This window comes from Coffea arabica, chromosome 8e (assembly GCF_036785885.1).
Source record: "Coffea arabica cultivar ET-39 chromosome 8e, Coffea Arabica ET-39 HiFi, whole genome shotgun sequence".
Lineage (NCBI taxonomy): Eukaryota > Viridiplantae > Streptophyta > Magnoliopsida > Gentianales > Rubiaceae > Coffea > Coffea arabica.
The window spans coordinates 2,596,558-2,618,656 of NC_092324.1; the positions used below are offsets into that span (position 1 = coordinate 2,596,558).

Sequence of the window (22,099 nt, forward strand, 5' to 3'; positions counted from 1 at the left end):
AACTTCCCACGGGCTAAGCCCATCATTCCATCACATTGTTGCCCCGCTTGGTTACAAGCTCCAGCTGAAGACCTCGGTTTAGAAAAAATGTTGGAAAATTGACGTGGGAATTATTTACAATGAGTCTGGTGTTTAACGCATGTCCAATGAGCACTTGTTAATATATATTTTAAGTGTCATATTTTTAAAATGTAAAATTAATTAATAAATAAATAAATACAAGAAAAGATAGATAAGATTAAATAAAAAAAGTATATAAATATAAGGGAGAGTAATAATTGTCAGTATATATATGTATATAATAAATTAAATAATTTTTAAATGTGTTAGCGAGCACCCGTTAGAAAAACCCATTTACAGTAACCGATTTTAACATGATTTGATGGGATGAACAATATATTCAATGGGGTAACCCTTCTTTTGAAACATTAGAAACTTATGCTTGTTTGCAGAGGAGAGTAGTTTACTTGACAAATCAAACTTCTTGCGCTCCCTCTAATTTTAAGTCCTGAGTATTTTTGTCTGATTGGTGATTTGTTAATGCTTCATATAATGGCAGTGAAAAAAATTATACATACATACATACACACATACATATATACATATATATATATATCTGCTACATAAACAAACAAAATTTTTCCTCCAAATATATGCATATACGCAAGTGTTTCTTCAGGTTCCAACCCTTCCCCATTGGGCCCATGATCTGAAATTATTGTTTACGGTTAGTGAAATTGATAGAAATTCATTAAGTTTAATTATTTATTTTATTTTACCAGCAAAAGGAGGATGATAGTCCCCTAGTTTCTTATTTGTTTACTTTAAATGCAACCATATGGCTTTGTATTTATGCTTGTTAACAAATAAAAAATGACAAATCCATCATTGTCTCCACCCTTATCAATTTAGGGCAGCAAAGACTTTAATTATCTTGCTTTTTATGTACTACCTAAATCCATAACTGACGGTAAATGCATGATATCAGTTGTAGCTTTGTCCATCTGTCAAACATCAAAGTCACATTTAATTTGTAATAAATTTCTCGACTATATATTCTTATTTAACAATTCGTATTATTATATTTTATATTCTTTATCTTTTAGATTAGGTGGGACTAAATCTTCCTTGAATTATTAACCTTGCTGTTCACTTTGCACTTTGGGTTTCAAAGTTTTGCTTTTGACAGTTTGCACCCTAAAAAGTGTGCATTATCCTAAATGTGGCCTAGACATTGAAGTAATCGATGCAAGAAGCCAAAAATGATGAGGGTGACTATCACTGTATCTCAAACTATTTTAATGGATTGCCAAATTAAAAAAAAAAACAGAAAAAAAGAAAGAGAGAGCACAAATATTTTAACTTGGAGGGACAGTCACATGAACATGACTCAAACCGGTATCTATTAAAAAAAGTTTGGTGCGTAATTGTCTAAAACAAAAAAATTTCAGGATCTACGGTTAATTAACAAAAGCTTAAAGGGTTCAAAGTGGAATCAACATTACTCAATACTAGTTTTTTTTTTTTCCAAAAGAGAAAAACTCACACACACAATTAGATTAGAAACACTCAGGAAATCAGCGGTTAAACGACCCATAAAGAGCAATCTAAGGGGAGCCCACAAGAAACCCACGTCCAACCAATTGGTAATATTGCTCAATATATACTAGTATATGTATAGTTTATGACAGTTTTTTGATTCTTGGTCTTCTAATATTCCGTATGAAAAACTTCCGGACTAATCAATCTATCCAATTGTCTATGTGCCAGTTCGATGCCTCTTTACACAACTTTGATCTGTCAATTTCCATGACTTAGGTGCTTTAACCCAGGAAGTGGGGTCCTAACCTTGTCTTCATGATTTATCTTATATCAGTTGTACAAGTCAAGTTCCACGGAAAAATGTTAGTAAATACTTAGCCAATTGTCAAGAATATCCTTTCAATCGATAGGATATATAGTCCCCAACTGTATAGTATTAATAATGACAGATGGTAAGAGTAGTTGAACTCAAAACTCTATAAACATAAACATATTGTAAAAAGAACAAGAAGACATACAAACAATAAACTTGTTACAATACCTAAGATCAACTAGTTCAAGTCAAGATTAAAAAAATATATGTCCAATCTGCTATAGAATCATGACAAGTTAAAATATTTCGAGTGAGGATCAATTATCCTGTGCCCTTAGGTACATGATAAGAGTTGGGTGTTTAAAATTTAGAGTGAATTCACTTCTTATATTTTGTATGTTTATCCCATGCCCTAAACCTTTTAGACGATAGATGGTAGGGGAAGTTGTGATCGAACGTCATAGAAGAGCCATTGTCTTGTTACCAGGTGCAATGTGTTGGACCTCGACGATGTAAACAAAGGCAAGAGTACACAAGTAAGATTGGCTTCTCTTTTTAATTATATATATATATATATATAAATTTATCTAGTAATTTTTGATGCTGGATTAGCTTTTTCTAGGCTATATCGCAGGCGTGAATATTTATGTAGATATGGACAAGTTTTTGCAACTATTTTTTTTTTTATTTTGTCAAGCCGTTAGACAGAGATAATGTAGTAATAAATAGATTTGTGTATAGCTAAAGGTATATTAAATAAGCGGTACAATATTCAATTGAATTCATTCGCCTTAGGGACAAGAAGAAACTAACTATTAAAGGAATTTGGAGCAAGAAGTTAAAATAATCCACTTGTTGATTACAGTCTACATCGAGGAAGGACAACGTTTGAAGCACGGAGAATTTGATTAAAGACACTTTAATAATTAAATTGGGAAACATTGTCATGATTAGGAGAAAAGGTAAATTTTATGTCTATGATGGCCGGATTTGGGGCAGGGACGGTCATCAGTATGACCGTCCCTGCACGGTTAAAGGCCAAGATTTGCCCTCAAAATTTTGTGCGGCTGAGATTACACCATGTAACTCGATTTCCGCGCCAAGTGTGGGGCCCACCACTATCTGTTGTGAAAATACATCCTGTGAAAAAAAAGTTACGCGATGTACAAAGAAAGTTACGCGCAGTTGATAATGACTAAAACCGCCTAGGACGGTTGCACCTGCAACCGTCCGTGCCCCGAGTGGATTTGGGGCAGGGACGGTCATCAGTATGACCGTCCCTGCACGGTTAAGGGCCAAGATTTGCCCTCAAAATTTTGTGCGGCTGAGATTACACCATGTAACTCGATTTCCGCGCCAAGTGTGGGGCCCACCACTATCTGTTGTGAAAATACATCCTGTGAAAAAAAAGTTACGCGATGTACAAAGAAAGTTACGCGCAGTTGATAATGACTAAAACCGCCTAGGACGGTTGCACCTGCAACCGTCCGTGCCCCGAGTGGATTTGGGGCAGGGACGGTCATCAGTATGACCGTCCCTGCACGGTTAAGGGCCAAGATTTGCCCTCAAAATTTTGTGCGGCTGAGATTACACCATGTAACTCGATTTCCGCACCAAGTGTGGGGCCCACCACTATCTGTTGTGAAAATACATCCTGTGAAAAAAAAGTTACACGATGTACAAAGAAAGTTACGCGCAGTTAATAATGGCCAAAATTGCCCTGGACGGTTGCACCTGCAACCGTCCGTGCCCCGAGTCCGCCCCGAGTCCATGATGGCCCATCAGAGATGAAAAGGTTAGCTAGTGATTATAATTTAGGCATATGCCTATAGATGAGAAGAAAACATGAGATACCTTATATGAATGGTTATAGTCTTTTATTTTTGAATAAATTTTATATGCACCGACAGTGTATATATTATCACCATTAGATTCATGACATATATGCAAAAATTAAATTTCAAATTCAAATTTTACATAACTATCATTCATATAGTTATAAAATCCGACCCGACCCAATGGTTCAATCAAGCGGCCGGGTGACCCGGACATTAGATCGAGCCGGGTCTCTAGTTGGATCGGACAAGTAATTAACTCGGTCAAACCTAGGCAAACCCAGTTGACCTAGTGGTTCAATCGAGAACCCGCCCATTTTTTCAATTGGCCCAATTTACCTTTTTTTTAAATTGTGGGTCTTTATTTTTGACACAAAATGTATATATGCCTTTGATAAGATTTGTACATTAGATCTTCATTTAAATATGTATAGACTTTATCACTTGCTTAGTTTTTATTTGATAACTAAATATTTTTTTTATAAACTTGTTTAGTTTTTTATTATACAATTAATCCTTTAAATTTTAAATTGAAAATATTTGATTAGTTAGAAAATTACTTTGTTTTTAAATAAAAAATAAAATGATGAAAATAATGCTATATTTTTTAAAACAAGCAATATAAATTTTGTTTTTATACTTGACTATATTATTTATTTATTTAAAAGTAATAAAATTAAATTAAATCTTCTATTAATATCTATATTATATATCTTTCTAAGTATAATAATTATTATCTAAACACACTTTATTATATATGTTATGTATATTAAAATTACTATTTTATATTTATAAATATTAAATTAATACTCACCAGTTCATTGGTTGAACCAGTGACCCAATCCCTCTGCCGGGTTTCTTACTGGGTTGAGTTTAATGGTCATTTATCTAATACTGACAATATAGAAAAGATTAATATTTTTTTTTATTAAGCTTGTCATCAAGTTAAATGGTGATGGAAAAGGATAAAAGAAGGATTTCCAGCGAGAAACTTAGGGCAGCTAATATTTAAGTCAATTAACTTTCATATTTTTCTTGAAATGAAATTGAGGGCAGTCTTAACGTGTTGTTTGTGAAATGCAGAATGGAGAGGCATATACTCTGGGATTTTTCGAATAGCAAAGAAAGACATGTACACTCAACCTTTTAGTTGCACTATCTGGCTCACCTTTTGCATCATGTCTCCTGTGCCTAGCCATCCACATTTTATTCATTTACTTTCGATCTAATTAAGATTATGTACTGCAAATGAATCAAGTTTAATCGAGCTACCTGCAAGTGTATTCAACTAAAGTTCGAGTGAGTCAAGTAATTTACACAGTCGAGCTCAAGTATACGTGCGCAGGACTTGTTAAGAAGCACGGTTTAACTAAAATATTTATTTTATTCCATATTTAAAGAATATAAATTATTATTAATGCCACTCAAACTCAAGCAAGATAAATTTAAAATTGACCTCACACTTATTGAGCTAGATCTTAGTAGAGAATAGGCAAGCTGAGCTCGTCTTAAGGCATTTATTCAAATTCACACTTGAATGTGGGCACATATATATTTGACAAGCTCTCAGCTCAAGTTTGGACAGCATTATTTGAGTTCGATTCGGCTCGAACACATTTCTAATTATGACTCGAAAATGAATGTTCAAACTGGCATTCAGAGAAAAATGGCAGTTATCACATATGGGAACAAAGAAATATTTGAATGCGATGTTCATACCGCGAGGTATTTAGGTCTCCTCATCAGAAAATCGGCCAAAGCGCGGTCCAGACTCCAGAGCCATCATGACTGGAAATAAATTTCGTTCAGAAGCTTACAAAGGATTCCTATTTCACCTCAAGTTAAAGACATGAACATTGACTCCAATGAGCTAATAAGCCAGAAAGAAGAAATGACGGTGAAATCATGCCACTGAAATGGCAGTACTCAACTCAAGGAATAACTGAGGAATGTTACTAAAGTTAATTGAACCCATTCGCACATTCACTTCTGTTCCCCCTTCCGGACGAAATTGGCTTGCATCTACTACTCGGACTTCTACTTGTAGCAGCACACAGAATATGGTGACAAAGGCTACCTTCCAAAAGAAAGCTATGTGCCAATTGGGGTCCAAAGCTTCATTTGTCATTAGCTAAAACAATTGGCAAGAATTTTGATCACAATGATATTTGGTGATTGAGCTTAATTAACATCAAGATTGACTTCATCATTGACGCCATAGTCTAATGATGAGATGCCTAGTTTCTAATGTTATACTAGTATATCAAATTATTTACACAAGCCCCAAGTCTCTCTCCTTCCAAAGGAAAAGGAAATGTTAGAAGACTGATTCAATCATGTCTCAGTATATATCAATTTCTTACTTCTTAGTGCAAGAGGATATTGGCATAAATCGTCGCTCTGCCATGGTTTCCTAATCAACAAAGACTTAGTGATTCCCAGTGTTCACCAAGTTTAACTTCTATTTATTTAAGGGTTCATCTTTCCAACATTCCTAGTGTTTCTTTCTAATTCTAGAAGTTCTTTTCTTTTTTTTTAATTGACCAATATTTTGTAATGTTATTTTCTTCCGTGAAAGATTTGCGTATAATTAAATGAATTTGGAAAGCCTGTCGATGTATCCAATGTAACTAAAAATTGATTCTTCATAATTAAAAAAGCTAAACGTGATATGCTACTTATTATATTCTTCATTAACCAATTTTTCCAGTATTAAAATCCAACTGCACACTTAAATAACCAGACCTTGTTGATATCTTCGTACTCTTTTCTTTTCTTTTTTTTTTATTCTCACTTTCTGTACTTTAGCCTAATTTTGTCACTATATACCCTTTAAGCCCATCCCTATTTAACAAGGCTTCACACTTCAACTACATTCCACATCATATCAATCACCTATCTTAAATGTTACAAGAATCATGGCAGCCGAGCTTGGTCTTCTGTCCTTGACTCAGCTCCAAAAATTAGCTCAATTTCAACCACCACAACCGCAACCCCAGACCTCATCCGCCACTACTTCCTGGATGTGGAACCCTAAACAAGTAGCTGAAGATGAAGATGATTCATGGGAAGTAAGAGCATTTGAACAAGACACAGGAAACATCAACGGTACCACTTGGCCCCCAAGGTCCTACACTTGTACCTTTTGTAGAAGGGAGTTCCGATCCGCCCAAGCCTTAGGAGGCCACATGAACGTGCACCGCCGGGACCGTGCTCGGCTCCACCAAGCTCCGCCTGGTATGAACAATCCCACCTCTCCCTCCACCGCCTCTTCTACTCTCATAATCCCAGCTCAAGAATTCATCACAAATGGTGGACTGTGCCTGGTCTATTCCTTAGCCAACCCTAATGGCACTGTCTTGACTCCTACGCCGATGAATTCTTGCATGGAATCACCTTCAGCCCTTTTATCTGTCTCGAGTTTCCCAACCAATACTCTGATCTCGCCTTGCCCTTATACTTATCCTGCAACCCCTCATAGCATGAATTCATCAATCTCTCAGTCTAGTAACACTGAGCGTTCTGCTTCCAATAGCAATGAAAACAATATTCTTGATAACATTGGTCAAAACAGGAAGGATTCAGCGATTGAGGAGCTTGATCTGGAGCTGAGGCTTGGGCGTCAATAACACCACTATGACAGGCAAAGAAAACACATAGTTTGTGTTACTTGTTTGTGCTTTTTTACGCTATTTGATATATATATACACATAGGGAGTGAAGCAAGTACAGTGTGTAACCTGTATTACAGCCTAGTTTGGTATACATTTTTGTGGGCTTTTTTATTCAAAAATATTTTCCTGTTGCTTTCTTACATGAATGAAGAGGAAGAACATGGAAAGCAATGTAGAAAAAAGAATGTATATTGAAAGTAAATTAGGCATTAATTTCAATAAAAAGGTAAGAAAGGTGTTAGGGTAATCAGTGAGGCTAGTAAAGTTTGCAGTGCACTGTCATTTTCTGTTATTGATTCTGAGTAAAAAGTCTAGGCATTAGTTCCCGTGGGGATTAGTTTGTCCGTTGGTAAGGTCAGGGCATCCTAGACCTAGACTAGCTATATATATGTAGCTTCTGTTAGCTCTCAGAACAAAATTTGTTAAGATTCCTTGGAATTCTTAAATAAGTATCTATGGGATTCACTGAGAAATCCAAACTGCATTTTGTATTTTCCAATACTACCATATATGCAATTTCCTTTAGCTTATAAAATTATGTGTTTCCCTTCATAGTTCTACACTTTCTTCACATCCTTTATCCTCTATATTGTCTCTTCCTTTTGCCTGTACTTCTTGCGTCATTTGGGTTGTTTTGTATCTCACTCTCTTCCTCTAAAGCACTTCTTAGACTACTAGAAATAATCCATACACAGGGGCTTTTTTTTTTCTTTTTTCAGAAAGTCCTTATACAGGGCCTAGTTTGTCGTGAGCTTTTTGGCTACTAGCCTAAGGTCTGACAAGGTCTAAATTCATTCCTGCGAAGAAGTCTGACTTTCAGAAGTTTTAGAACCAAATAAAAAATACACCACTGATATTAACATTATTTTTGTTCTGTTAGGCTAATAAAAGGCAATAATCTAACTAAGTAACGATCATTTTGAGTTATCTGCACCTTACTATGTAATTACAAGGTAACTTAGAACACATAAGATTTGTTTTGTCAGCTACGAGATTAGCTTGCTGGATTTGTAACAATAATGTGTTGTCTTTACTTATAATTGATTTTGGCTCAACTAAACAGCCTCTAGCATCTTTTTTCTCTCAGCTAGCTACATGATCAAATGTCTAGAAATAGTAGTGTCTTTATTGGCGGATCAACTTAGAAATGCATATTGGGTCTAAATAACTAAACCTGTGTGGAAATTTGGTTCTTCTGGTCCACAAATTAAGTGACATTAGTCATTCTAATTAGGAGGAATTTCTAGAATAGTGAGATTATTCATTGTTGTTGTAATAATTAGAAAATAAAGGTTATGAAATCTTCCAAAAAGATTGTAGATATGATGTAAACAAATTATACTGTTCTCTTTATTCTACAGGCCGGAGTTGGTATCTTATGTTACACTGGAAATTAATATGTATGAGGAGAAATGCATGGTAGAAAGGATTGTAATCTTTTTAGGTTTGTTAAGTATCATGGATATGTCCAGAATAATTTTAGAATTTCTATTATATTTGTGAGAGAGCTAGACTTTAAATACAACAAGAGATCTTTTTTTTAAGAAAAAAAATTTTAAGCAAAAGTTCTTCTATTGTTTATTTAGAAAAATTGGCATTCTTATTAATCAAACAAAGAGTAAAAATGCTTGGTTTAGGGAAGGATTATATATTATACGACAAATAGACGATAATTAAGTTACTAAAAACAAGTAGTTGATTAACAAGATGGTACCACTCTTATATGAGTTATAAACATTTCAAATTTCTATGTTCAATAAAGGTTATTGCTAACCTAAAAAGAAGGTTTAATGAACCATAATAACCTTTAAAGATTGTTGGTCTTTAATATTATTAGTTTGATAATGGAATATTTTTAGCACCAATTTGGGTGTTTTCTAACATGAGAATCAAAGTTAATTTTCTTCCATAGATACTAATTTAAATATCTAAGCATGTTTGACTTAATAATCAAGAAAAGTTACCGCAAAACCAAGATATGTTTCAGTCGTAGGTATATTTGTTATACGTTGGCAAAATCTTAAAATTTTCTGTGTACAAACATAAATAGCCTTGCTGTGTACTTTCGAAGTTCAACTTATTATTCGTCTCACTTTCTAAGTTTTTAAAGAGGTTAAAACAAGACCTATTGGTTATTGGAAGTCTATAGTAGCAATATAAATAGCAAACCATAAATTGCAATATTTTGAATATGGCACTTTGAAAAAAAAAAAAGAAGACAAAGTTGCTCTCTTTTTCAATATGAAAATGGATAAGTTAAACCACATTCTTACTGATCTTTTTTGCTATAAATAGGTAGGTTCAATGAGGAAAATACTACTTAGATAGCATAGCATGAACTTAGTAGCTCACATTAGGGAAATAAAGATACTTTCTAAAGCTTAAACTCTTCCGTGTACAATAAAAAGTGTCATGTACTGTCTATATACATACATATTTATACATATGTGGGTGTGTTCCTCTAATTTTAAACAAAAAATTCCTTCAAATTCTCATTGTGTGTCCTTGGTCTAATTCCTTATGAATCAACTTTGCTAATTGTTAACTTACATTTAACTTTTATTTCTCAATTTAGAACAAAATTTGTATGGAAATACATCAAAGTTTAAAAAAATAGATATCAAAGGTTATCAACTATATTCTTCATTAGGCATAAAGAAGAGGAAAATTTTCCAAATTTGGATAGATGCGTGTAGGTGTATTAATTTAAATTTCATATTTTTCACTAATGATCTTATTAACTAAAAGGATAAGTATCAATTACCTCTCTAGTTTTATGAAAAATCAGAACCCCTCTTAGGTAAAAAAATTTCAGTAAGCTTCCTAAAAATTAGTTTTTGTAATGGCACTATATAGGTGTTCTTTTACTATTTTGGCAGTGCGTGACAAGTTTATATATTTTAATATATATTCACATAGAAATACAAACGAGTCAAGTAAAGCTCATGAGCGGTCAAAACTCGACTCGATCTCGGTCAATATCAAGGTCGAATTGAATTTGAGCTGGCTTGGTGAGCGAGTACATCACAATTCGAATTTATATATTTTTAATAGTGAAATTACGTGTATGTCTCCCATATTTTTATTATTTAATTAGGGTGAAATGTCAATTTCATTCATTTTGAAAAGTACAAAATTTATTTTTATTTTATTTGAGCTCAAATAAGCTTGAACTCAAACTCGACAAGGTTCGAATTGGAGTTCAAATTCGAGCTCGAATTTTAGAATTAAAGCTCGTAGAACTTGAGCTCAAGCTGGAACCCAGTTAAAATTTGAGTTGAGCACAACTCATTTAGATCAAAATACGACTTGATTCAACTCATTTGTAGTCTTATGTTCACATAATAATCCTAAAATGAAATTACTAGATAAGCTTTACTCTATTGGTAATTTATCATCATTTTTGTTTTGCTTTCCTTTTTTTTTCCTTGGTTTATGTGGTAACATTTATATTATGTCAAACCTATTAATATGGAGATATTTGAAAGAACCCTGTGTTTGCAAAAGTAAGGGATAACCAAAAACTAAAATAATTACTTTTCCAATGTGAAATAAACTACAATGGTCTAATTGAAGTTAACAGAGTATAGTACAAGCTTTCTGCATAGTAAATATGTTTGAAGGGCATTTTTGGGACACCACACAACTATATGATCAACTTCACTTTACATGGTACTTATTTTAACTAATAACCATTTATAACAGAGGATAAAGGAAAGGGACGTTGATATGTATATGTATAAACTAAAGCAGAGGCTAGAGATATGTGAAAACTTAAAAAGGGAGATTTCTATTTTGTCATAAGTACAAGACAGGAGCCGTGGAACATCTACCTCAATCAAGAGCTAACTGAGTATGTAAATACATGTCTCTCAAATAGCTAGTTTTCCCAAAAAAAAAAAAAAAGGTCTCTCAAAATGGTTAATCTCCCTAGTTAAGATATAACAAAAAGTTGAGATAATAACGTTGTTCATCCTAACGTTGCAAGAAAATACTATTTAGCTACATGCATATAAACGCGCTGTAAGTTGGGTGTGGATGTGTGCGTGTTTGTACTTATACATCTTGTATGTCTGTACGTAATATGTATGTCTTATTAGGGTAAGCAATATGTTTAGGCTTTTGCAATTATTGGTGAATGAGTAAACGTAATCAGCGTCAATAGTTTCTCAATATTCATTTCCAATGAGTATAAAGTTAGTTAAGAGTGGAAGACATGCTAAATACTTAGAAATTCACAACTTAGTGAGTGTATATTCTGATTAGTAAGGATGAAAGAAGCTTAGAAAAAGTGCAGATGTGACAATAATATTGTTTGAGGGATTTGAATCCTAATTTCAGCACCGCACCTTCATAAATCTTGTTTATTTATTTATTTATTTTTGTAAGCATCTTGTTTATTCATTTTGAAGTAATGATTTTTATTTGGTGTTGTTTATTTGGATTCAAAGTGAAAGTGTCAGCGTAAGCCTTAGTAATTGCTTCAAAGTTAGTCAGAAAGATCAATTGCTCTTACAATACCGTACCTGCTACATAAACCAAAATTCAAGTGTTTGGGGTAACTTTATAGTGATATAATACAAAAACCCTATAGCAACCCTCAAGTATTCCTGATTAATTGCATATGTACTATCTGCATGAAGCAATGACTGTTGTCAGTAACGAGATCTTGGACAATGACTTCAGGTTTTAGGACAAAACTCATATTAGTTGGACTTCATTACATCAGTTGTTTGTTAAGTATGCTGTTTTGCTGGGAATGTACGTTCCAAAAGTGAACGAGAAACAAAACCCTTCTCTGCTAAATTCTTTTTAGATGTGCCTGGAGTTTCGAATCTGCCCCGGATAACTTTTTCGTAGGATGTTAGTCCATAGTAGAGAATCTACAAAAAGAAATATATTCAAGACTCGAGCTTTTAACATAGCGCCGTCATGAAGTGATCCAACTATGTTGAGATAAAGAAGGGTCATGGAATATTATTGTTTTCTGAAGGGCAAATTACATTTTACGCTCCTATAGTTCAGCGCTTTTTTATATAACTCCCTATGGTTTCAAAAGCTATACATAACCCCCTCATGGTTTGAATTAAAGTGTCAAAGTGACGGAAATAGTCATTCGTGATGGAACTTCTAAAAATGTCGAAATTATCCTTATAAATACATGATACACTAATCCCGTATGATTTTTATATTTTACTAAATAACCCCCTTATAGTTTAATACTTTACCATATAACCCCCTTATGGTTTTCAAAAATATACACATAACCCCCCTTGGTTAATAAATAATTTTCAATTTTACATATGGGTATTTTTGACATTTTAGGTAACTCCGTTACAAATGATCATTCCCGTCACTTTGACGCTTTAATCCAAACCATGAGGGGGTTATATATAGTTTTTGAAATCATAAGGGGCTTATGTAAAAAAAATGCTAAATCACAGGGGTAAAGTGAAATTTGCGCTTTTCTGAATGCATGGAAACGGAAGAAAACAAGAAAAAAAATTTCTCCACAAGGCATGGAAATACAGCAGATTGCTGATTTGAGCAGTTCTTTTCATTTCACTTGTGTCATTTAACTTGCCTCGTTTATTTGATCTCAATGTCATCTTTGAACTGAAGAAAAAAGAAAAACATGGTGGGGTTTGCTAAATAATAGCAGCCCTTAACGTGGATGGAGTCCATCGAATACAGATCCAATTGAACGTTCATGCACGAATTATGCACGGAAACAAGTGAGGTGTGTGAAGTTGGTTGTGATAGTGTTAGTATCCACGACAGAATGATTGCTGGCATTAATTATTGGTAGCAGTATGTTTTATTTCTTCCGCCAAACAGACTACCAAAATCAAGGACCATTTCCAATTTATTTATATTTAGGTCAAGAGTTGAAACGCTAGTCATAAGTCACTTGTGCCATATTTCAAGAAGACGTGCATGTTTATGAGCTTCAAATTTTTATTCCAAAAAGAAAAGTAAGCTTCCAAAAATCAAGTGGTAATTATTGGAGGTTGATAATCATGCCTTTTGAGTATTTCTTCTAACCAAATATTAATCTTCCCGAGTTCATGACTTAAATATTGGAACTTAAAAGTCAATACGATTTCTTTGGAGGTCCATTACAAATTCTGTATCATTTACAGAGTTTAAGGGAATATTTGATAAAATTGAAATTTGAAATTTAAATCTGTTCAGTTACTAAATTGTTAAGCACTGAAATATTAACATTTGAGAGTATTTTGCACTAAGTAATAAATGAACAGTTTATCACTTGTTGTTTTGAATAAGTTTCGTCTAAACATTTCGGAGCCATTTAATTAATTAACATGTTCTATTTTTTGTTATAAAACACCGTCTAAACATATTGATTAAGGTTTGAACTTATGAAATTTAAAGGCTAAATTATGTTACTCCATCAAATATAGCCTAATTTTTTATTCCCGTCTCTGAATTGCGAATGTTCTCATGATCAGTTTATACACTAAACCCTAAGTCACCTTCCTTTCCACTACGAAAGAATAGAATTTTTTCAATAGTCTGCTTAAATAGTTAAACCTTACACACTCATCACTAAACATTAGATCATCCTCTTGACTAACTAACATAGTGTACGTGGACCCCCAACAAAATTTGTTTCGAGATTCAGGGCCAGCTAAGAGATCAGAATAAGGCCTGAAAGATTTAAGTATTTGGCAGCATCGATGCTTTGGTCCCCCTCTTCTTCCCCACTCCCTCCGTCTCAACCTCTCATTTTATTGAATAAGATGGTTCAACTTACATATATCTCTGAACCATGAATTCAGTGTCGTCCAGCAAGCATTAATTATGGCTTCTTTTTTTTTTTCTCTTTAACAAGAACTTGGATTTATATGGCACTTTAGATCTAGTCTAGAACAAGGAAAATTGAATCAAACCCTTGTGCAGACAAAACCTAAAAAGTAAATCCTACAATAAAATTTGGCCTTCCAAAACAAAACAAATCCCAGTGCTGAGCCACAGACGACACTACTGTGCTTTGTTGCTTTTGGCTGACAATTTATATCGACCAAGATTCGCTTTAAGTGAAAAAGCAGTATCTCTGTAACTAGGATTTATGAGCAGGACGATTAATGGGGACAAAGATTCGGAGAGTAAAAACTATTCTTCCAGCTTGTGACCCAAACACACATTATTATTTTATAGGCAAAAGTGCACTTCCCATCTTAGCTCTGCAAACTTATCATTAATCTTGTTCTTTTTTTTTTAATTGGTTTTTTTTTTGTCATCGTCACCTTATATATATTATTCTACTCGAATCTAATTTAAGGAGGAGGTCCAACTAGATCTACGAGAGATCAATAAGGACTGAACCATCATTAAACCAAACGAATGCACTACGTATCCATATGAATCTTTTGAAGAAACCATATATTGTGGCAATTGATGGGAGAAAAAATTTTCGAATTGGTATTTAGAATGTAAAAACTGCATTGTATTCACCATGTCCTGCATGCTAGCATCGTATAGTCTAAAGTTTTGGATGGATAAGTGACTTAATTGAAAATTGTTTTATGTTTAATTTTGTGCCCAATTTTGAAGAAATCGTGGAGATGTTAATCACATGTCATTAATAATATATAATACTTGGTGTTTAGTGTTCAATTCAGAAAACACTCAGGTTTATGATTACCCATAAGTCATATAACTTTTCTAAAACTAATTTTCAAAGAACATATTTGGGAAATATGAATAAAAATGGCAATCACAAATTAGGGGACACTTGTAATCATATTTAACAAAAAAAAAAAAAAAAGAACTGAAAAAAAGTCTACTCTACTGCAATAACTTTTGCCCAAATTTCTCTTTAAACAAAAGATCAAAGAGCAATGAGCCATAGCCTCTTGCTTGTGGTTTATCAGATTTCCACTTGTAGGAGTATAACTACTTGATACCGAGCAGATTATGCATTCACTTCAATGACAACATATGCAACAACATAAATATATCTCTCCCTCAACAGCATTTGATTCATACAACTACTATTCCATTCAAATTTACAAATGGCTGCAAGAAAAGAAAGCTTTGACAATGAGGTACCACATCAGTGAAAGAAGAGATCAGTAAATGCGATTCATTCATTCATTCTTCTGAGTTCAGAAGCAGCAGAAGAAAGAGAGAGTGAGGAGCGGTGGTGGGGTCGAAAACAGCAATGAGTGTTGGTAGTGGTTTTGAGGTTTAGTCTTCTTCAGCAGTGCATGGGCTCGAATATCCAGTTGCTCTTAACAGTAATCATTGCTTTTTTCCTTATCTTCAAGTGCATGCATGTGCATGGATGGCTGCCTTGTTTCTCACTACCCGAAGAGTGGATAAACAGCGACTCTTCTTCTGTACATCGCAATCAGAATTCTAAGGAGATCGTGGCATTTTTACCCTCTTGAATGTTGTTCATTAACAATTTGGTTTCCGTTATTAGAATCACAAGAACTAGGCCAAGTTTTAGAGCCTCGAATCACAATTACGTATGGCAACGCTTATGGATATTTTGGGGCTACGAATGTGGCAAATCATAGTCCACTGGCTGTCCAGCAGAGTTAGGATGCAAATCAGTCGAGCTCAAACGATCTACTCACTGAGTTAATTTGCTTGATCAAAATTGAAACTCAAATTTATGTTGATCAAACTCGAACTTAAGTTCAAATAGCTCAAATAGCTTTTGTATGTATATATATATATATATATATATATATATATATATATATATATATATTGATTTTCTTTTATGTATTAATTTTTATCCCATGTTTGAAATCACATATAGAATGCTAATTTGTATTACTTAAACTTAATTGGACGCAACTAAACTAGACGTGATTAAGCTCGAACCAAATTTTTAAGAATTCAGCGAGTTCAAACTCTAGTTAGAGTTCAAATAATTTAACTCAACGAGCTCGAGCCAACTGGATTGCTCCCTTAAGCACGGCAAGTGCAGCCTCAGATCCTACTCGGGCTTTCTTGCAGTAATACAAATTCGGAATGGTGCGAACGAAGCAAGATGAGGGTGGACTACTGCCCTGTTGGTTTTGAATATTCTACATTGTAGGCGTGGACCAATGATCTATTGTATGCTCCTCGTCATTGGCTACATATATATTGGAACAAGCCCGACATTCCCTTGGTCAATTTTCATTTCCGAAAGCAGGATATTTGACATAGAAGCCCCAAAAGACCTCGACGTAGATGAGGAGCACTCTATAGTTTTTAAACCCTTTATTTATTGGGACTTCCACAGAACTTGGAAATATACCAGAAGAAGAAGAAGGCACAACTCCAACTTGTTAGCCAATGTCACCCCAATAAATGTATTTCTAGTTCCCCTTCTTCCTACATTGCCCGGCAACTCTTCCCCTCCCTTCCCCTCTTCCAAGTCTCCCTCCCCATCCCATTCTTTTTGCCCCCACCCTGCACTCTCCCCCTGTTTCCCCTCCAAAGCAAAATGAAAGAGAAAAGTAAAACATGCATGCTCCTGAAACATAAGCAATTAGGTGAAAAATATATACAATGGGAAGCCGTAAACCCAAAAACATGACAGACTAAAGCTCTGATGGAGTTCAAAGCCCAAGGACTTTGAGGCATAGTTCGATTATGTATGATTTTGGTTGTTTGTCCTAAAATAGCACAACGTTATTGTTTCCGGATAAGAAGTTGTGATGTGTTTGTCCGCTAATTCCTACAACAAATAACACTAACTGTGCACTCAACTACATCACTAACAGTAGTGTACCTATCCCCAAGTCCAAAGTCCAAAATATAGATCAATCATTGTAAGCTTAGATCAAGACCACAAAAACCAGGCATTACCTTTTAAGAAGCCGAACAGAACCTAATACTCGATTTCATACTCTATTGGTATATTATACGAATGGGGTTGGGGACAGATCAGGTCCAAATTCGTTCGTTTAGGGGATAATTTCACAAATGTTTCTGAGGTTTTTGACAATTGTAGAGAGTTCCCCATAGGTTAAAATTACATCTACCTCTCCCTACTTTTACTGATTACGTAATAATATAAGTCCAACAATCTGGATTTTCTCTCAAAATCCCTAAATCATCCTTCTGTACAAAACCAAAAAAGAAAAGATAGTATACTCAATCGTGTTGTTTCATACTTTGTACAAACTGACCATCTTAATTCCTAACAATTGCCTAAGCAAAAACTCTAATTCAAATCCAAGCAGTGGTCCAAAACATCCCAAATTGCTTATACACTGTCAATGCTTGCCATACAGAAAAAGAAAAAAACAACTACAACACTCTATTGACAACCAATTTTATACCCCAAAATTAAATCGTAATGCTCTAATACCTTTCCATTACAAGTTAATCTAGTTTAGAACTATCATTACAATACTCCCACATCCTCAAGAATATTAACGTCTCATAAGTGGAGAATAAAACTCTATCTCTATAGCAAAATCATAACCAATAATTGCTAATCCAATGAAAGAAATCCTTATGCAATTACTGATATTTTACAAAAATTTTCTTGATAACAAATAAAATACAGCAAATTCTCCACCTTTGGTCCTTCAACCTGTTCCAATGATCAATTTGATTATTTATTTTTCTTATCACCATGAGACTTTTCATTTCCTTCTAGTTTAATACATAATCTACTCCCTAAATTGAACTGTTGATTTTGCAATCTTAATTTGCTAATATCTACAAAATTGAAGATTGAAAAAAAAAAAGAGGAGAGTATAGTAGTATAATAGCTAGGAAAGAGAGGAGTTCAAATAGACAAGAGATAGAGAAATCGGAATATATGTTATTTTGGTTCTCTAAATCTATTGCCTTATACTATGAATTGTCTACCAAATAGAGGGCATTATAGGTACTTTATTGTGTATAGAGTGGTAAATGTAATTATTTAATCTAAGGAAAGCCAAGTGAAATTGTCGAAAACTTCAAAGGAGGTTTCTAAAATTATCCCTTCATTCAATAAATGAACTAAAAGTGTTATTCGAATTTGATTGGTTAATTTATATACATATTTGAGTTCAAAATCAAGTTAGTAAACTTGATAAGTCAAGGTCAAGATCCAGTTCGAAAAATTAGAGTTCAGAAATAAAATTAATTTTTTTTGGAATAAATAATTATTAATAATACATGTAATGGTATTAGTTTTGTCTAAGAAAATAAATAATACTTATTATATTTTTTGAGAGAAAATTCAAGATGTATATACATATATCTGAGAATGTAAAAGGTAAGCACACACACACATATTTTTTTTCACAATTGTATATCTGGTCACAAACCCATTTCAGTAGTTTGCAAGTAGATTTATTTCGTCAATTACTAAACCAAAATAATTTTGTGTTCAAACTTGATTTGTTTATAAGAAATGGCCAAAATAGTTCCTCATCTTTAATTTTGACCAATTAGACTCTTTTGCTAATTTTTTTTTTTGTAGCCAATTTACTCCTTATGTGACCAAAACTTAAGTTTTCTCCAGCAAAGACCGGATTGTCCATCATAAATTGGTCAACACAAGAGCTGAACTTAAAGGCACCAAAAACACGTTTATAATCAGAAAACAAAGGATGTAATTTAGATTGAAGGCAATCAAAAAATGTCAAAACAAAAATGGAAACCAGGCTTATACAGATTTTTTTTTTTTTGCATTTGATCTCGGTTATTTCCTATTTTCCCAATTTATGTGCTTTTGAAGAATTTAAGGAGGGTTGGATAGTTGACTTCCACTTTTACTCCTAGATTGACCCGTCTACAATAGAGTGGAGAAAAAAAAATTTTGGTGGCTTAACAAGGATAAAATAAAATAGTTAAGGGACTATCTAACCATTTACTCTTTGTCTATTGTATGGTCGAGCATCTTTCAAACTCAAACAAGCCAAACACGAATCAGTTCGCGACCTTAACTTGATCTCTAATAGCACTTGTTCCAAAGTTTAGTTGAAGGTGATTTCAGCCCATTAATGTGAGAAAAATAGGCAAATCAAAGAAGCACTTAAAATAAGAAAGGGAGAATATGAAGGATAAATTCATCAGAATAGACAAAAGGTTGATTTGTGATTCCAAAACACAAACGCTGGTGGCGTATCGAATATATTAAAGGAGGGCCAAAGAGCCATAGAGGGAGAAAATCACTAAAAAGTTATACAATGAATGAAAGAAGGCAAGTCCATATTATTAAGCCTTGTTTGGATTGTCACATTTTTTCAGAAAACTTTTTTTTTTTTTATAAATATTTTTTTTGCATAATTTTTTAGTCACATTTTTTCTATACATATATTACATTTTAGAAAAATGTTTTTTTTTTCTTAAAACTTTCCAAAAAATGTAATCCAAACAGTTATTTCCATATATAAATCACATCTTACAAAAATTGCTATAGTAATTTTTCTCTAAAAACTCTCCAAAAAGTATAATGACAGGTGCCGAACCTGTGCAATAATAAATACCTACTCGAGAAAAATACAGATTTTGTATATAGCGGTGAGTAGGGTCGAATCCACAGGGACTGGGGATAATTTGTTTCTTCTAGAGTCCAAAGTATGGGGGGTTTTGGATTAAATGCTAACTAAATAAATTAACTGCAGAAAATAATTAATTAAAAGAAAATAACTAAGAGAAACTCTAGCCAAGGATACACTTCAGAAATGGTTCATGCAACTGATCATTGATGCAGAAATAATTCCAACATTTAGTAATAGATTAGTTATAGTTGTCATGCACGCGATAAACAACCAACCCTTCCTTAATTTCTCGATAGCTAAGGTACGACCATTAGCTATTTCTCTAACCCAAAAATAACCCTAGGTACGACCGTAGGATTTAATTTCTAGATTGCATTAATAATTAGAAAGGCCCAATCCTAACTAACAAACACGCTACGAGGGTTTGTTTAAGTTAGATCGTATATTCCCCTGATATAAACCCAATTACGCCAGTTGCTACTGAGATAGAGATAACGAACAATTACGGATTCGATCACCCCTATTTAGCAAAATAGCCTATATGAATAATTAAATATTGCGCATCTATTCAATCACTCACATGAGCTATAGCAATTAAAAGCAGGAAACATATAAATATCAATAAATTAAGGAAACAATTAAAATAAATTAGATCTCACAGTAATTGTTGAACCAAATCTTCAGTTGTCCCCTTGACTAGAATTGAGAGGTTAGTCCTCCATTAATGGAGAACAACCATGCGAAAGAATAAAACTAAACTATGCTAAGAGCTAAGCTAAAACTATTGAATGATCCCGTTCTCTGTACGTTTCCCCCTTTTTAAAGCCAAAAGGAAGTCTAATGCTATCTCTAGTGGTCCCCACACCAAATTCAAAGTCTTGTACGTTTCTTTTCCTAGAGTCCAAATGACTCATGCTTCTTATCCGTGGTCCCCGCACATGTGGCCAAAGCCTCCAAAGTACTTGTTGTTCCAAATCTCTCTACGTTGCTTTCTTTGAAAAGCCCAAATGACCAAATGCCTTGCACTAGCTTGTGGTCCCCACCAATTCAAGGACCCAAAGGTTGAAACCCTTAGAAGTCTACATTTTTCCATACAAGTCCCTCCTTTTTGGTAATTTTCTGCTTCACTCCTGAAATTGATTCCAAATACCAAATATGAGTAAATATCAGCAATTAACACAATATTTGTCAGGGATAGAAGGGGAAATCAATAATAAATTTACTAACAAATTATACCCTATCAATTCCCCCCACACCTGAATCATGCTTGTCCTCAAGCATGGGGAAAGTATACAGACACCAAAATTTGATAATGGTCATTGCTCTATCTACAAAATTGCCAAGATACCAAGAAAAATAATAATCAAGCATCAATGGTCAAGTCCAAGAAACATCACTCCTGTTAGCTTCTAAACCACAAACTCCTCCAATTTCAGGTTAACTAATCTAAGAAAAAGGAATGACGCATAACATTTATCAGCAAATGGTCCAACTATTAACCAAAATCTCAACATTAAATCCATAATTCGGCAAGCTGACTTTTATTACACATTAACACAACCTTCACTTTTTTTTCACATTTTTTCCTACTTTTCTCTTTTTTTTTTTCTTTTTCTTTTTTTTAAAATCTTCTTTCTTCAATAGTAACAAAAGACTTAGTCGCTAGCCATTTGAGCCTTTTGACGCGAACTCCAACATTGGCCAGATGAAGGAGCCCGGTTACTCAGCTTCTATCGCCACGTGACCACGTACTCATAGCAATTACTACTTTTTGACGCGAGAATCGACACTTTTAGGTGCAGATCCCCGGTTACTCAGTAGTAACTAATAGCGGAGTACAGTCAAGTTTATTCGTAGCTAAAAATCACAAAAACTCAATATAACACAGGAACCAAAAGAAAACTTGCATCAGCTAGCCTCATTTTCAAACATGGAGAACTAAAGTTAATAACCGGACCAATTCACATGAAAATGCCAATAATCATTCCCTACGCCTAGGAAAGTTAACCAAAAATTATAAGAGTAAAACAATCATCGATATTCACCAAAGAGATATTTTTGGACTCAACCATATTAACTTGATACCCTTTTATTATTAAAATTGGCAATAGTAGAAATAAAGGCAATAATCCAACATCAAACCTTGGCATGCACTTACGAGCTAATCACTAAAAAGAAGAAAAAGAAAATGAACGAAAACACCAAAAACCACAACTGCTCCCCCCACACCTAAATCCTACATTGTCCTCAATGGAGGTA

At 33.9% G+C, this 22,099-nt stretch overlaps 1 protein-coding gene across 1 annotated transcript; it reads left to right on the forward strand.

The window, feature by feature from the left end:
* The first annotated feature begins 6,566 nt into the window (after positions 1 to 6,566).
* On the forward strand, positions 6,567 to 7,863 carry LOC113706672 (uncharacterized). The gene has a single exon (XM_027228612.2). The coding sequence runs from the start codon at positions 6,609 to 6,611 to the stop codon at positions 7,317 to 7,319; it is 711 nt and encodes a 236-aa protein (XP_027084413.1). The 5' UTR covers positions 6,567 to 6,608; the 3' UTR covers positions 7,320 to 7,863.
* The last annotated feature ends 14,236 nt before the right edge of the window (positions 7,864 to 22,099 follow it).

Bases quoted from the DNA above. Each gene is read 5' to 3' on its own strand.
- LOC113706672 (XM_027228612.2), top strand. From the start codon at position 6,609: ATGGCAGCCGAGCTTGGTCTTCTGTCCTTGACTCAGCTCCAAAAATTA.